Here is a 19,543-nt window from a genome sequence, read left to right as displayed (position 1 = left end):
CCCATGATGCAACAGTAGAACACATTGCCTGAACCCGAAGATCATGCCCCGTTTAGCATGATCGAGGTACGTGGTAAAAATACTGATATCTTTATTGCAATCATAATCAAATCAGGATATCAAACAAAATACGAATAAAGGTAACATTCTGACAAACCAACATAATACTACTACTTTATTGACATCAATTTAACAACATAAAAACAACTTTGTATTAAATGCATGTAATTTATAGTCCATCTTAATCAGAATCTGCACATTTTCGGGTTTAAAATAGCTGCCAAACGCTCAAAATTGATCTAATCTCAAAACAACTTCACGTGCATATGTATACCTTCATGACATGTATGTGTACCAAATTTGAATGGAATCCATCAAAGTGTGTCTGAAATATGACGATGCACGCACGCACACACGCACGCACATAACCAAAAACACTACTTCCCGTTTCGGACTACCGTCCGAACGGGAACTAAAAAATGTCTAAAATGTACCAGTATATTTGATAAGGAATGTCAATCTGATTAAAATAAGATCCTAGTTTGGGCTTTATTTATTAAATTTGTGTTTAATTATTTATTTGTATTATACATTTTCTTTTACTTTCTTTTATTTTAATTTATTATTTATTTGCTGACAGTATAAGAGTTTGGGTAATCACGAAGCGATAGCTAAATACAAAATAAGATGTACATAGTAAATAAAAACGCCGTACATCAGATTTTACTTAGATTGGGAAATGTATGCCTTCAAGGAGACTAGACTAATACGAAAACCGTCATAGTTATATGCTTAAAGTAGAAGGGTCGTCACCTGCGCATGCGCGGGAATTGAGTCCCAATCGACGATAACAACACACGCCAAGAACGCAAAAGCTCATGGGTAGATGCTTGTTTGTAAATAATGACACGCTATGGCCACCTGGCGCATGCCTAGGTGACGACCACCCCGCTTTAATTATTATGCACATTTGCAAATTCTGGTGGATTTGAATAATGCGTCCTTACTCACCAATGGCGCCAATGATGGCATTTGAAAAATAGTTCCATCGGCTCCTTCACCGTCAAGTGATGCATAATTAAGGTTTGAAGCAGCAGTCGTGAAGCCACACATAATAACGTTTAATATTAATGTTGAGAAGACGTGTAGTACAATTATACCAGTGTTGCTAAGATCAAACAGATCATACAATATCCATCCACATCTCCAGAGTAAAATGGATTCAACAAGCCGAACCACATTCCACAGATTCTCATACAATATTCTGGCTTTGACGCTATATATATCTTGGAATGTAGGAATTGCGAACGGGGTGAGCGTAAACGTCAGTTGGACTAGAATTATCGCGATTGCAAGGAATATTGAGAAAGATACTAATTCATTTTCGGGGTAAATAAAGTGGTCAAGTAGCGTCCAAACACTTTGCCATGTTAATCCACCAATCGCCGTTAACGCCACAGATATTATAATTGATATCACTCGTAAAACAAAATTACCTCCACGGGCATAGAAACGAGTTTTGATACGATAATAATCAATCTCGATGTCAAGATCAAGCGTCACTGGCGACGATACTCCGGTGTAGCTTACACGTGTACTCCACAGTATTACGTATGATATTATCCCAACGTAGACATAAACCAGTTTGGATTCGCCGATGTAGAATTCACAAATTCCCCAAGCCCCTCTCCATAGGCTGACCACAGCAAGAGAAAGAATGTATACATACATCCGAGGCACAGTGTACCATGCAAAATTTCTTCGCTGGATGTTGCCGATGAGAACACTCTGCAGTGGGATAAAAAGAGAGGGGACCACAAACCCGACACATATGGATATTAGAAACGTATCAGGTTTCCCAGTCGATGAAAGTATGACATCCATAATCGTCCAGGTGCTCCACCAGAATGCGATAGTTAAAGGACCAATAAGAACGATGACCGCCCATGCATCTGCAAACGTCACCATCAATCCTCTCACCAATGGCGTACACCTACTCACCTTCGAAGCTACCTGATGCTGCCTATCGCTCATGTTTAAAAAATACGTTGCTGCCACTCGGACGTCGTTATTAGAAACACCATGCATTAATTATCGAATGCATGTTTGTGTATTCGAAAAAAAAAAACAGTTTCGAAGACGATAACAATCAAAGTAGACTCAAAGCGTCATTCGGTGAACTAAAAATTGAAATAATTCCAACACCGATAGCGTGACTCAATTCTATTTTTAGCAGACCTGAAATAGACAAGTATATGGTTTGCAGAATGTGCAGGTACTTGTTTGACGGCAATGAAAATACGATTTAGACTCGATTTGTGGCGCTTATAGACCATTTTCCGCTCACTGCGAGAATCACGCGTTATGCGTGAAATCGAACGTAAAAACAGGACAAACAAAGGTCATAGCGTCGTAGTCGCGTCAAACATCGCGTGGGATTCGACAAGCGCGAAAGTATTTCGGGGACATTTCCATGCTTAATAATGTGCTGTCCACATTTGATGATAGACAATTTCGATTAAGTAAGGGTATTCGGAAGCAATATTCCTCTGTCGCAGATCGGCCGGTCAATGTAAGCTACGAAATAAAGAAATTCTAGTTCAAAATCAAATCGTTCGATTTTTGCGGCAGACGTTCGACGCGCGTCTTTCATGCATCTCGCGAGATCTCGCAATTGTACGGAAAATCACCTATTCGCGGATAATAAGGTGTTTTATTGCGAGTGGCTGTATTTATATTTTCATCAAATACCATACCGTGACGCTATCTCCGACATTTCCCGCGAATGACCTTTTTTTATCATGTGCGCAACTCCATCAGGACGAAAACACTGCGAAGTTTAGGGCGTATATTATTCCGTATTACAAGTATACATTTTAATATACCGTTAAGGATATGTTCTCATCGCTACAACGCAATGTTTTCCCATATCAGTGGCTTAAAATCATTGGCCGACGACGTTTTGCCTCGCTGATATTTAATAGTATGCTGTATAGAATGTAATAAGAATGTAATCGGCCCGCGGAGGTTGACACCCCGACGGTAGAGACGAAGAGTAGGTACGTTAGTAATATAGCTGAACCATCTATGGGGATCATCTTGTGTGCGTTTGTGTGTAAGTGGAGCCATTAAGGAGATGAGTACTCCATGGGAACGCGGCATTTACGACTTTCATTTGCAATGTATTGTTCGGAAAATTAGCATATTCAGATTAATAGCGTGCTATTTCATTTGCAATGTATTGTTCGGAAAATTAGCATATTCAGATTAATAGCGTGCTATTTCATTTGCAATGTATTGTTCGGAAAATTAGCATATTCAGATTAATAGCGTGCTATTTTTATCAGCCAATGAACGTCACGAGCACCTACTGACCGCTGATGCGAAATATCTGCACGATTCTCAGACAATTGAAGGAACCAACTAAAATAGGAAGGTAACCGGGTAACGAGAAAGAGAATAAGCATGAGCCCCACAATTCATAATGAGCATGTCAACTTTGTCACAGTTGTGATTAAGGTTCCCGATTAATTATACATGTTCTAAATTTGTCTCTTCTGTAATGTTGCTGGTTTCTCGTCAGTGCTGGGAATAAGCTGAAATACGTACTTTGTACTCGCTCTGATCAACATAATTCTGAAACTTGATTATCGGGCATTTTGTTTACGAATTGTGAAGCTGAAAATGTCGATAACGGAAACGATGTACGATGACGATCGCCAGTGACTGTGACAATACGGTCGCCGTTAGGGAAATAATAGTCTTGAATCTCGTGTAAATTCTTGAACATCAAATAATAATCAGACGCGACTGACTTGCCCAAAATATAAACGACCTTTGTACTCACAAAGTGCTGAACAATATAGAGTTAGAATACTATAACGAAGGTGTATATCGAAATGACTTCACATCTTTGCCAGAGAGGGCGGTGTTGTAAACTATCTTAGCTTCAGCTGGTTTTAGGTATATTGTGTGTAATTTGGGTTATCACCAACATACCATAAAGTATGAACAAATTAATGGCAGTGCGGTGATCATATCGATAACTCGTAGCGAAGGTCAATGTTATACCACCAGAGACAGCCTGGAATCCACCCGTTCAGAATGCCCTTCCCAGGGCACTCAAGAATGGTCTGGTGACTCGCTTTCATGGTGTCAGTACCTTATCATGGGAACTCGCCTGCACAGACTGACGCGTACGTAAGGCCCGCTCACGATAGTAGACGGCATCTCGTCTATGCCAGTCGGTGATACTTTAGGAATAAAAGACGACGCACTATCCTTAAAGCGGGAGGGTCGTCACCTGCGCACGCGCGGGAATTAAGTTTCAAGCGACGATAACAACACACGCTAAAAACACGTTAGGGACATCTTGCGCATACGCAGGTGACGACTCTCCCGCTTTAAATCATCATTATCAGAGTTAAAAGTATGTTATGACGTCATGGCTTTACATTATCACGCGATAAGGTAAACCTGTATTCGCAACTTATAAATGTATTTAAAAATATATGGGGATTTATAACAACAATAATGAATCCCCGTAAGGTTATATTGCATGAAATAACATGGTTAGGAAGGAGATGTGATAATGGACGAGACTTTGCTAAACTCATTATTTAAATGGGCCCCTGTGTAAGTAATTATCAAGGAATAATTCGAATTGTGGAGTCTTTTATTTTAATTATAATATCCCGAAAGAAGGAAAAATCGACAATGTCGTTAGCGAGTCGACAACGCCCACCAGAAAAATGGAATTCGAAAAACACAAGGATAGGTTATTTTGCAGATGAATATATCCAGAATTTATAACGAATACGGGCAAACATTGAATAAAGCCGATTAACACACAATCATGTTCATTCATCCGTGCATGTTATAGTCTGTGGCATGACAACCTTAACACTGCACATCTTGTCATGTTTATATTAATAATATAATGGGAGATATCATCAATGGGAGATATCAATGGGAGATATCATCAATGGGAGATATCATCAATGGGAGATATCAATGGGAGATATCATCAATGGGAGATATCAATGGAGATATCATCAATGGAGATATCATCAATGGGAGATATCATCAATGGGAGATATCATCAATGGGAGATATCAAAAATGGGATATATCATCAATGGGAGATATCATCAATGGGAGATATCATCAATGGGAGATATCATCAATGGGATATATCATCAATGGGAGATATCAATGGGAGATATCATCAATGGGAGATATCATCAATGAGAGATATCATCAATGGGAGATATCAATGGGAGATATCATCAATGGGATATATCATCAATGGGAGATATCATCAATGGGAGATATCATCAATGGGAGATATCATCAATGGGAGATATCATCAATGGGATATATCATCAATGGGAGATATCATCAATGGGAGATATCAATGAGAGATATCATCAATGGGAGATATCATCAATGGGAGATATCAATGGGAGATATCATCAATGGGAGATATCATCAATGGGAGATATCAATGGGAGATATCATCAATGGGAGATATCATCAATGGGAGATATCATCAATGGGAGATATATTTTGTGTGTGCTAGATGTATAATATGGTGGCATAGCAACAGTAATCCCTGCGGGCTCATACCACTAATTGAAACTCAATGATGAAAATAATGAACAAAGTTGAAAACATGGCTCAAAAATGGGAAATCAACATGCCAGTAATCAACCACATGTTGGCCAGTTCAAACTCTTGCAAATCTCAGGTAAACAAAACACACTACTGTATTCAGACTGCACCAAGAGAAATCACTGGAAAAACACCAAGATTAGAACATCCAAATACACACAGAATAAACCCACAGGTACACAGCCGCTAAGTAGTAAACAAAAGACCACATGTTGGTCTCACCTTTGACCCAGGTGATCACGCCCTTAAACAGGGAACACATGAGAAATTTCATTGGTTCTTGCAAGGCATTTAAATTTAGCAGCCAATTGATTAGTGGCATGAGACCGTAAAATAGTTGCAACGTACATTTCTATCTTTGAACAAGCGGCAGACTCTAGGAGTCACCACAGATAAAAACAATGTCGGAGTGTAGCCTTTGCGCCGATTTACCGGCTTTAAAGAACAGAGGGTCTATATTCGTTGACACATTTTCCAAGATTTCTTATTCCAACGTTGAAAATTGTGTGTGGACAAGTGAATGAAGGCAATTGAATGTTTAAATATTAGTGCCAAACCGTGTTTTAGTAAACTGACAAAACATATCGACTTGCCCTACCCGGTCTTCGTTGCAACAAACACATTATTCCCCTCATATACAGCAGTAAGGGCTTTCTTTTGATGGTCCGTAAGCCTCAGTCATTCACAGAGAAAAAGTTATCAACACGTTTATTTCTATATTCCACCATTTTAATTTTATCAAGTAACGTGTTGAGTTTTGGATTGGTAATGCAAAAGAGCCGATCGGAAGTGAATCTTATAATCGTTTGAAGGCGTGCGACATACAATAAATCGTGGTGAAATCTGCCAAGGGTTAATGTAGAGGCTTCGGGCGAATAAATGGTCCTTGGCTGGCGAAGATGCGGGCCAGTACACAGGACTACTTTCCTTGAGCGGAATTGTGTTGGTATTTATATCAGTGCTGAAGCACAAACGTATTCAACATAAGCTAGATTATTACATGTTCACTCTGGACAATGCCCTAGATCGAAATCTTGCATAAAACGTGCGAACTTTGGAAAATATACAGTAAGATGTGTTTACAACATATGAGTATTTCCCTGAACTGCATAGATGACCGCTAGAATGGAAAGACCTACCGAATAATCGAACAGCAGCAGAGTATCAACTGGTCGCTCTTGAACAAACTTTATCATACAACTTTCATTACCAGCAAGCTATGAGGAAGTTATGGACACAAATATACAGACAAGGAGTCTTCAAAACATATGCATAGAATACTGCTAGTATAATCGTTAGAACGTCGGACCATGTCACTTCAAAGCAGTTGATGACGTCATGTATTTAATCGTGTACGATATTCAGATGACTAATGTCTACACTATGCAGTTGCAACACTGTAAGCATAAGGAAAACCGATGTGTTGCATGCAGCTAAGTATACCACTTACGACTCACCGACCACTTCATGCAACAGTACAGCACACTTGATTCTGGTAATGTGTGTTGAAGCGGGAGGGTCGTCAACTGCGCACGCGCAGGAATTGAGTCCCAAACGACGATAACAACACACGCTGAAAACGCAAAAGATTATGGGTAGACGCTTGTTTGTAAACAATGACACGCTATGGCCATCTGACGCATGCGCAGGCGACGACTCTCCCGCTTTAAGTTCATCTTGGTTGACTGATGTTTGCTGAATATTTATCTGTTTGCAATGAGGCGGAGCATGTGACTTGGAACAGCCAATCACGCTGTGTTTGGCACTAACACAATGTTATACTAACTGCTGGGCTAGTTATTATTGCAGCGAATAAAATAAGACAGTTGCAGTGAGGTAAAACGCCCTCAACGACCCGATGCTATTTATCGAAATACTAAATTATCAGTCACACAATCTTGAGAAAAAATAAAACAACAACACCATACCTTAAATACAAAATTACTGAATTCTATGCTCATTAGTGTCTGATCGCTGATTAAAATCGATTATAATAAGTGTGCCCAATATTGAAATATTCTGATTGGTCGGTCGGAATCACGTGCAGTCCTGTTACCAGATACCCGGGCAGTACATGAGGTCAATGCACGAACATAAGAGCAAAATGTATGTGCAACTCGTCCACATGCGTTATATGGAAAGTTTAATGATCAAATCCAATTAATGGACAGAGTGTCGTCCTTTTTTCTCAAACAAACAAACTATCATGCCACAAACTGTGGAATAATGACATCTGTCACGTACCATTTCACTACACTTTATTTTCTGCTACGTAAGCTACATTATTTGTATCAAGTAAAGAGCTGATAAATTATCTTCTATTGTGTTCTATTTCCCCCATTGTGGAATACACTGTGATCCGGTGAAATACTCCGCTACCATCGTCGCACTGGAACTGACCATATAGTTTTACAGCAGAACGGATATGAAACAACCTGTCACGTATAACAACGTCGACAGTGTATTAACCAAGTTAACATTCGTGAGTATATGTGCTCGGGATGCATCTATACGGAGGAAAACAAAAATCATGTACTTTTATTTATTATTACGTTTGATATTGTTACGTAAGAGTAGAATAAATTGGCGATTATGTGGGAATCAGAGCTAATAATTTATGTAAATCATATTGTTACTATCCGGAGAGAAGCGACGTCAGAATTGATTTAGATGTTATATTTACATTGAAGCCATCTGACAGGTAATCAACGTTTTGGAAATTTCATTGTCAAAATAATGTCAATCCTTATTAGCGACTTACCTAAATCTTCGCATGTATAATCCACTTCCACATATTTATATATACCGTAACAGGGATCACCAAATACCACATTATTTGCAGCAATATGGCAACTCCGCTCACCCTGGCAGAGAGATTTCACTATGGCGGTCGTATCTGCCCCTCTACAGTTGGTGTCATTATGGAGTCGATCTAACCCGTATGGATGAAGACAAACCTCGCCGGACAGGCGTCCATAATTTGCAAAGAGGATGTTCAAAACTTTGCCGTCTTCATAACAACCAATAGTGTTGTTCTTGTTTTCGCAAATGATATGCATCTCCTCTATAGAACACAATGATACATCATGTTAGTGTCATGAATTTGTTTGCGCGTATCTGTTGATCGACATATTTAGCTGATTACTAGCGAATGGCTGTGTTATGTCTGTCATCGTTTAGGCTCATGCGAGGTCCTGAACGGAACTCGACTCAGTGATTTAGAACTAATTACGAGATAACCGTCGCTATCCGGACTACTATTTCTGACAGTTGGTATTCGCAGTTAGTAACATAGTGAACGATTAATCAAAAGATATGACGTGTCCAGTACTCAGTGTGATTGGCTGTATGTGTGAAGGCCGCGCATTAGAGTCTTTTAACTGCTTTGTAATTGGTTAAGGTTTTGAAAGTGAATAAAGAGAGTTTTTAGTTGGTCTTGGCGAGTACAGCACGACAGACGCAATCCAGTCCTGGAGAGTCTTGCGCGAGTCTTGGGCCAGCCTTGCGATAGTCTTGGGGTTCTTTTCCTCAGGGCGCTGTGTCTTATAGAGTGCTCGATTGACCGACTAAAGACGAGAGTTGAAACGTATTCTGTTGTGTGCGTCTATTCGACTGTAAAGTTTAAGTGACTTTCCCGGTCCCATACCTCAAGGGGTGTTGAAGAACCCAGACGAGAAGAATTCCCCCGTGTTATTAGCATTGCAGTTCTATTTATTGTGTTTTAAAGTTGTCCAGAGACATTCGACCTATTAATATTACAATATAGCAAGTTGTTACTTTAGTTTGTTTGTTTGTTATATGTGACATAATTATGAATGTTGCCAGAAGCCATTAACGTTTTTTCCAGTATATATATATATATATATATATATAGGTCAAAGCATTATTTCATTAATATTTCCAATAATTATGACAATCTCATTGAATGCAAATCAGATGATAAAAAACTGAACCAACCAATTAAAATACAAAACGCAATGTTTAGTGTATTATTAATATTAATAGACTAAGAAACATTTAATAGTTCAGAATAATGCTATGGCATATCGAATAGGCAATAGGTTGGGGAGAGTAAATGTGTTGCTCTAATGATGAGAACAAATAATTCACTGTTATTTTTGGCCAAAGAGTCCGGTAAAACTTTTTAGGTATATTTTACTGGCCGAATGTGGACGCTTGTACAATTAACGGAACCTTCACTAGACCAGATGTTCATATACCAAGCCATATATCATATTTTAGGTGTAATTCATGTTATTTATATTGGAGTATAAAGAAGATGATTGTGCAGTTATGCAATGTTCAGATCAATATATCGCTGGAATAAAATCGCAAAATTTTGGGGTCATAACGACGAAATAACATCGTCCGCATTTAACATCCAAATTTCAAATCCGTAAACAGTTATGTACAATACCATTAACACAAAGCAATATATACCAAACAGGATGACTGCCCTACATAATACAATGACAATAGACAAAGTCAGGCAACGAACAAACAAACAAGTAAACAAACAAAACGATTAAGAAGACACTCTAATCTAAATTTTAATATTGACAAATTACGTTTTTTTTAGTTTTTATTATTAACTAACTTATGCGGAAGTTCTGTTTCATATCACTAAGAAATAAATGAAAAAGGAAAACATGGAAGCCTAATTTATGTCACTTGTAGATATATAATATTGTGTCATTGTAAAAGACCTCTCACCTTCGCAGTGCACCTCACCACCATCATCATAGAATCTGGCTATACATCCGCCACAATAGTCGGCGACACATTCAGCTTCAGGATTTGTATCACACGACGCTTGAGCGTCACACGGACTCGTTGTACAATTAACGAACGGCATCTCAGGTGGACAGTCTGGCTCTACTAAAATCACCCCTTGTGAATAAATAACAATACACATGTGTAAAAATGTGTTTCATATGATATAATACATCGTAGTTTTTTGGTTTTATCTGTGAATTGCTTTTATTTTCCCCAAAAAGTACAGTTTTATCGAAAAATCTTTCAAAATATATGATTTAATTATAATATAAATATGCACTCAACTTATAAGTTGTTAAGCAAAATCAGTATAGTGATAATAGCAAAAAAATAGCTAATGGAAATCATAATAAAGATGATAACTGTCTGATCTGTCACACTGTGAAGTGCATTCTTTCGCACAATTCACTCTCTAGATGGTAACCAATGTCATTGGACAGACCCGGCAAGATTCTGAATTAACTACTCGACAAAGAAGTGTAAGCACCTCTGTTTGACCGGAAGGATACAATGCAAATAAAAGGTCGTGAATACTGTCCACACGACCATGAATAATAAGCGCAATGCATATGATGCACACCAATCTGGATTAAAAAACGACAAAACGTACCACTTGGTATATCCAGACACACTTACTAAGCTGACTCCTTGTTGATGATTTCAAGATTAAAGCAATTCACCGCCTCTTAGCTGAGAGTGTGATATAACAATCACATTATTATTCCCAATTTTCAAAGTCTTAAATATATGTATGCTTTATAAAAAGTGTACCATCCATTCAGTTAAAATCATTTGGTTCTAAAATAAATCTATATTATTATATTAATAAGTTATAATTATAATATATAATATTAATTATAGAAATACAAACGTTTCAAAAGTTATTGAGCATCTAGTACAGTTAGTGCACCAGGGACTGCCATTCAATATATATGTCAGCAACAGTTATGTAAATGTACTGATCTTGAAATCCTGATATCGATAAAGTTTATCTTCTTCAACTTTTGAACTTGGCTATGTTCCATTGTGTGATCCGTTGACAAATTAACAATACTGATTCAGATTTGTATAACTGCTTCGATTTACAATCAAATGTCAATATGTATACTAACTTAAGATCCACATTCTGCGCACTTTGTGGAATTATTTTTAGTTAAAGCAGGGGAGTCGTCACATGCGCATGCGTCAGATGGACATAGCGTGTCATTGTTTACAAACAAGCGTCTACTCACGAGCCTTTGCGTTTTAGCGTGTTTTGTTATTGTCGCTTGGGACTCAATTCCCGCACGCGCGCAGGTGACGACCCTCCGCTTTAAAGTAAGAGTGTGTTAAAGTTCTTTAAACGGCCACGGGTCGAGCAGATTTCCGCATAGCTATATATATAAGGTTATGTGAGATATTATGTGGACCACTCAATTCATTGTACGATGTGCATACGAATATGTTGATAATTTATGCGTTGATTTTGGCGCCAGAACTTTGTTACTTTGTTTCTGTTGTTTGCTTTTGTCACGTGTTGGTCGTGCTCGGTACTTTTCTATACAATTTTGTGAGCAGTGTAGTACGAGGTATTCCTTAGACTTTATTGCTGTTTCATTGCTGAATATATATACTCATTTAATGCGAAGAAACCTACTTTCTAATCTATTCTTTGAAGTGTTTTGTGGGACATATTCAAGTTTATATGTTTCCCAACGACAAAATGTTATGTTCCCATCGTATTGAAGGTACCATCACATCGCACAAAGGTACTATCGCATCTCACATCACATAATGGCATATTCACATCATATAATGGCATATTCACATCACATAATGGCATACTCACATCATATAATGACATATTCTCATCACATAATGGCATATTCACATCATATAATGGCATATTCACATCACATAATGACATATTCGCATCACATAATGACATATTCACATCACATAATGACATATTCACATCACAAAATGGCATATTCACATCACATAATGACACATTCACATCACATAATGGCATATTCACATCACATAATGGCATATTCACATCGTATAATGGCATATTCACATCGTATAATGGCATATTCACATCGTATAATGACATATTCACATCGTATAATGGCATATTCACATTTTATAATGGCATATTCACATCGTATAATGGCATATTTACATCGTATAATGGCATATTCACAACGTATAATGGCATATTCACATCGTATAATGGCATATTTACATCGTATAATGGCATATTCACAACGTATAATGGCATATTCACATCGTATAATGGCATATTCACATCGTATAATGGCATATTCACATCGTATAATGGCATATTCACATTTTATAATGGCATATTCACATCGTATAATGGCATATTTACATCGTATAATGGCATATTCACAACGTATAATGGCATATTCACATCGTATAATGGCATATTCACATCATATAATGACATATTCACATCGTATAATGGCATATTCACATCGTATAATGGCATATTCACATCGTATAATGGCATATTCACATCGTATAATGGCATATTCACATCGTATAATGACATATTCACATCGTATAATGTCATATTCACATCATATAATGACATATTCACATCGTATAATGGCATATTCACATTTTATAATGGCATATTCACATCGTATAATGGCATATTTACATCGTATAATGGCATATTCACAACGTATAATGGCATATTCACATTGTATAATGGCATATTCACATCATATAATGACATATTCACATCGTATAATGGCATATTCACATCGTAAAATGGCATATTCACATCGTATGACATATTCACATCGTATAATGGCATATTTACATCACATAATGGCATATTCACATCGTATAATGTCATATTCACATCGTATAATGACATATTCACATCGTATAATGGCATATTCACATCGTATAATGTCATGTTCACATCATATAATGACATATTCACATCGTATAATGGCATATTCACATCGTATAATGGCATATTCACATCGTATAATGGCATATTCACATCACATAATGCTATGTTCACACCGTATAAATATAACATTATATGCACATTGTATATATATATGTATATATGGTTTATTACTATTAATATGCAGACCACTCGGCGTGTCCCCCACCAATCAGCCGGAGATTTAACGATCAACGCAGCAGGTTCAATCTTGGGCCTAAACTGATAAAGGTGAACCTTCGTTCTTGAGTTGTAAAGGTCGCTCTGTGAACAATGTCTACGTCTGTCTGACGATTGTCCTCAGTGCACGTAAACAAACACATTGTCTTTGTTAGTACCCAAATGTAACAAATTACCGCGGAATGAATGATGAATTATCATTCTAAGGACCCTATATAACATAGTCTATGGCTTTACATACTTCAGTGAATATTGATTATTAATAGTAATAAACAAGTGGTGTGACCATTCATATCAATTTACAACATGCCTGGACATTTGCAATCTTTCCACCATCTGATTGTTTTTTCAATGTCACCGTGGGTTAAATTATAGGCAATAATACTTAAAACTTCACTCAATAAATATATATATAACTATAAATATTTGAAATATCACAATAAATGTTTCAGTATTTTTTTTTATATTTTGTGCTCGTGTACGCTCATCGGTTAAAGGGATGACTCAGTGAGCGGCAATACTCGTTAAGACCGCCGAATGAAAATATTCAAAGCCCGATTCAACTTTTCTAATACTTATATAATATTGTATTACTGTATATAGTACTATGACAACAATTCTAGACTATAAATCGTGTGGTCGTGTTCACATCGCATGTATATCCACCGCAGATCGCATGCAATGTCAAAACCTTTTAAGAAACATGCAACTCTCATCAGTCTAACCCATGAGTAATGAACACTTTTCACGAGTGAGTGTGGTGCATTCTGGTTACACATCTCACCTGAAGACGACGCCAGCAGAATAAGGAACGTGACCAGTCCGCCAAGCGTGCATACTCGATAGGAATCCATGTTTTCTTTTCTTCGCCCGCAGATTTATTATAACAATAAGGCTACAAACAATGGTTCACAAGTGTGTCACGTGACCATGTGACGCTCGCTATACCTGGTACCCGATATCGCTGACAGAATCAATCTCTATCAACGTACTTGACACGATATAAATGTCCGCTATCCTTGATATGCTACTTACTGCGAATGATTGATTGTGTTTTCTACATAGATTTTTTCACACAGGTAGAGAAACAAGTAGCTCGTACACGGGAAAATAAATAAAAATAATAAAACCTTTTGTATTTGTGTACTACTATATACATCTGTGCTACAAATACACAAGCATTAATAAACAAACTATGATATATTGGTTGAGGTATGATCAATTTAATATATTATAAATGTTTTTAGATAGAACGAACTCGCAGAATTAATATGCATGTATTGTAAATAATCGTGAGTTCTTGTTTTCGAGATTTTTTTACTAGCGAAAGAGATGCACTTGTTTCTTCGTCACAAAACACATTTAGCTTGACCAAAACATATACGAACATGGAGACTGATTAGCAATGTGTCAAACACCATGAACACGGTGATTGGTTAGTCAATGTGTCAAACACAATGAAAACGTAGACTGATTAGCAATGTGCCAAACACCATGAACATGGAGATTGGTTAGTCAATGTGTCAAACACCATGAACACGGAGATTGGTTAGCCAATGTATCAAATACCATGAACACGGTGATTGGTTAGCCAATGTGTCAAATACCATGAACACGGAGACTGATTAGCAATGTGTCAAACACCATGAACATGGAGATTGGTTAGCCAATGTGTCAAACACCATGAACATGGTGAAGGGTTAGCTAATGTGTCAAACACCATGAACACGGAGACTGATTAGCATCGTGTCAAACACCATGAACACGGAGATTGGTTAGCCAATGTGTCAAACACCATGAACACGGTGATAGGTTAGCCAATGTGTCAAACACCATGAACACGGAGACTGATTAGCAATGTGTCAAACACCATGAACACGGAGATTGGTTAGCCAACGTGTCAAACACCATGAACACGGTGATTGGTTAGCCAATGTGTCAAACACCACGAACATGGAGATTGGTTAGCCAATGTGTCAAACACAATGAAAACGGAGACTGATTAGCAATGTGTCAAACACCATGAACATGGAGATTGGTTAGCCAATGTGTCAAACACCATGAACATGGTGATGGGTTAAGCCAATGTGTCAAACACAATGAACACGGAGACTGATTAGCAATGTGTCAAACACCATGAACACGGAGATTGGTTAGCCAATGTGTCAAACACCATGAACACGGTGATTGGTTAGCCAATGTGTCAAACACTATGAACACGGAGACTGATTAGCAATGTGTCAAACACCATGAACACGGAGATTGGTTAGCCAATGTGTCAAACACCATGAACATGGTGATTGGTTAGCCAATGTGTCAAACACTACGAACATGGTGATTGGTTAGCCAATGTGTCAAACACCACGAACATGATGATTGGTTAGCCAATGTGTCAAACACCATGAACATGGCGATGGGTTAGCCAATGTGTCAAACACCATGAACATGGTGATGGGTTAGCAAATGTGTCAAACACCATGAACACGGAGATTGATTAGCCAATGTGTCAAACACCATGAACATGGTGAAGGGTTAGCAAATGTGTCAAACACCATGAACACGGAAATTGATTAGCCAATGTGTCAAACACCATGAACACGGAGATTGGTTAGCCAATGTGTCAAACACCATGAACACGGTGATAGGTTAGCCAATGTGTCAAACACCATGAACACGGAGACTGATTAGCAATGTGTCAAACACCATGAACACGGAGATTGGTTAGCCAACGTGTCAAACACCATGAACACGGTGATTGGTTAGCCAATGTGTCAAACACCACGAACTTGGAGATTGGTTAGCCAATGTGTCAAACACAATGAAAACGGAGACTGATTAGCAATGTGTCAAACACCATGAACATGGTGATGGGTTAAGCCATTGTGTCAAACACAATGAACACGGAGACTGATTAGCAATGTGTCAAACACCATGAACACGGAGATTGGTTAGCAAATGTGTCAAACACAATGAACACGGTGATTGGTTAGCCAATGTGTCAAACACTATGAACACGGAGACTGATTAGCAATGTGTCAAACACCATGAACACGGAGATTGGTTAGCCAATGTGTCAAACACCATGAACATGGTGATTGGTTAGCCAATGTGTCAAACTCTACGAACATGGTGATTGGTTAGCCAATGTGTCAAACACCACGAACATGATGATTGGTTAGCCAATGTGTCAAACACCATGAACACGGAGATTGATTAGCCAATGTGTCAAACACCATGAACATGGTGATGGGTTAGCAAATGTGTCAAACACCATGAACACGGAAATTGATTAGCCAATGTGTCAAACACCATGAACACGGTGATTGGTTAGCCAATGTGTCAAACACTATGAACTCGGAGACTGAGTAGCAATGTGTCAAACACCATGAACACGGAGATTGGTTAGCCAATGTGTCAAACACCATGGACATGGTGATTGGTTAGCCAATGTGTCAAACACTACGAACATGGTGATTGGTTAGCCAATGTGTCAAACACCACGAACATGATGATTGGTTAGACAATGTGTCAAACACCATGAACATGGTGATGGGTTAGCCAATGTGTCAAACACCATGAACATGGTGATGGTTAGCAAATGTGTCAAACACCATGAACACGGAGATTGATTGGCAATGTGTCAAACACCATGAACACGGAGATTGGTTAGCCAATGTGTCAAACACCATGAACACGGTGATTGGCTAGCCAATGTGTCAAACACCATGAACACGGAGACTGATTAGCAATGTGTCAAACACCACGAACATGGTGATTGGTTAGCCAATGTGTCAAACACCATGAACAGGGTGATTGGTTAGCCAATGTGTCAAACACCACGAACATGGTGATTGGTTAGCCAATGTGTCAAACACCATGAACATGGTGATGGGTTAGCCAATGTGTCAAACACAATGAAAAAGGAGACTGATTAGCAATGTGTCAAACACCATGAACATGGAAATTGGTTAGCCAAAGTGTCAAACACCATGAACATGGTGTTGGGTAAGCCAATGTGTCAAACACCATGAACACTAAGACTGATTAGCGATGTGTCAAACACCATGAACACAGAAATGGGTTAGCCAATGTGTCAAACACCATGAACACGGAGATTGGTTAGCCAATGTGTCAAACACCATGAACACGGTGATTGGTTAGCCAATGTGTCAAACACCATGAACACGGAAACTGATTAGCAATGTGTCAAACACCATGAACACGGAGATTGGTTAGCCAACGTGTCAAACACCATGATCACGCGTACGGTGATTGGTTAGCCAATGTGTCAAACACCATGAACACGGTGATTGGTTAGCCAATGTGTCAAACACCATGAACACGGTGATTGGTTAGCCAATGTGTCAAACACCATGAACACGGAGATTGGTTAGCCAATGTGTCAAACACCATGAATATGGTGATTGGTTAGCCAATGTGTCAAACACTACGAACATGGTGATTGGTTAGCCAATGTGTCAAACACCACGAACATGATGATTGGTTAGCCAATGTGTCAAACACCATGAACATGGTGATGGGTTAGCCAATGTGTCAAACACCATGAACATGGTGATGGGTTAGCAAATGTGTCAAACACCATGAACACGGAGATTGATTAGCAATGTGTCAAACACCATGAACACGGAGATTGGTTAGCCAATGTGTCAAACACCATGAACACGCTGATTGGTTAGCCAATGTGTCAAACACCATGAACACGGAGACTGATTAGCAATGTGTCAAACACCATGAACACGGAGATTGGTTAGCCAATGTGTCAAACACCATGAACACGGTGATTGGTTAGCCAATGTGTCAAACACCACGAACATGGTGATTGGTTAGCCAATGTGTCAAACACCATGAACATGGTGATGGGTTAGCCAATGTGTCAAACACAATGAAAAAGGAGACTGATTAGCAATATGTCAAACACCATGAACACGGAAATGGGTTAGCCAATGTGTCAAACACCATGAACACGGTGATTGGTTAGCCAATGTGTCAAACACCATGAACACGGAGACTGATTAGCAATGTGCCAAACACCATGAACACGGAGATTGGTTAGCCAATGTGTCAAACACCATGAACACGGAGATTGGTTAGCCAATGTGTCCAACACCATGAACAGGGTGATTGGTTAGCCAATGTGTCAAACACCATGAACACGGAGACTGATTAGCAATGTGTCAAACACCATGAACACGGAGATTGGTTAGCCAACGTGTCAAACACCATGAACACGGTGATTGGTTAGCCAATGCGTCAAACACCACGAACATGATGATTGGTTAGCCAATGTGTCAAACACCATGAACACGGTGATTGGTTAGCCAATGCCTCAAACACCACGAACATGATGGTTGGTTAGCCAATGTGTCAAACACCATGAACACGGTGATTGGTTAGCCAATGCGTCAAACACCACGAAAATGATGGTTGGTTAGCCAATGTGTCAAACACCATGAACATGGTGATGGGTTAGCCAATGTGTCAACACCATGAACACGGAGACTGATTAGCAATGTGTCAAACACCATGAACACGGAAATGGGTTAGCCAATGTGTCAAACACCATGAACACGGTGATTGGTTAGCCAATGTGTCAAACACCATGAACACGGTGACTGATTAGCAATGTGCCAAACACCATGAACACGGAGATTGGTTAGCCAATGTGTCAAACACCATGAACACGGAGATTGGTTAGCCAATGTGTCAAACACCATGAACAGGGTGATTGGTTAGCCAATGTGTCAAACACCATGAACACGGAGACTGATTAGCAATGTGTCAAACACCATGAACACGGAGATTGGTTAGCCAATGCGTCAAACACCACGAACATGATGATTGGTTAGCCAATGTGTCAAACACCATGAACACGGTGATTGGTTAGCCAATGCCTCAAACACCACGAACATGATGGTTGGTTAGCCAA

The 19,543-nt window shown here is 38.8% G+C and overlaps 2 protein-coding genes across 3 annotated transcripts in view; both read right to left on the bottom strand.

Moving 5' to 3' along the window:
- Nucleotides 1-960: 960 nt before the first annotated feature.
- On the bottom strand, nt 961-2,034 carry LOC102808290 (uncharacterized). The gene has a single exon (XM_006824152.2). The coding sequence runs from the start codon at nt 2,032-2,034 to the stop codon at nt 961-963; it is 1,074 nt and encodes a 357-aa protein (XP_006824215.2).
- Nucleotides 2,035-7,913: 5,879 nt separating this feature from the next.
- LOC100367484 (L-rhamnose-binding lectin CSL1-like) overlaps nt 7,914-19,543 on the bottom strand; it is a 91,975-nt gene continuing 80,345 nt past the window's right edge. Inside the window, exons 1-4 of one of the 2 annotated variants that reach the window (XM_002740856.4) lie at nt 14,381-14,453; nt 10,386-10,562; nt 8,434-8,736; nt 7,914-8,179 (exon numbers count right to left, since the gene is read on the bottom strand). In XM_002740856.4, coding sequence (XP_002740902.2) covers nt 8,082-8,179; nt 8,434-8,736; nt 10,386-10,562; nt 14,381-14,450 — 648 coding nt within the window. In that variant the 5' untranslated portion in view covers nt 14,451-14,453 and the 3' untranslated portion in view covers nt 7,914-8,081. Of the gene's footprint in view, nt 8,180-8,433; nt 8,737-10,385; nt 10,563-14,380; nt 14,454-19,543 lie in introns of those variants that run through there. The other variant, XM_085490622.1, reaches the window with a different exon arrangement.

Source organism: Saccoglossus kowalevskii, chromosome 15, assembly GCF_978046115.1.
Source record: "Saccoglossus kowalevskii chromosome 15, keSacKowa6.1, whole genome shotgun sequence".
Taxonomy (NCBI): Eukaryota; Metazoa; Hemichordata; class Enteropneusta; family Harrimaniidae; genus Saccoglossus; species Saccoglossus kowalevskii.
This window is presented reverse-complemented; position numbering and strand designations above follow the sequence as displayed.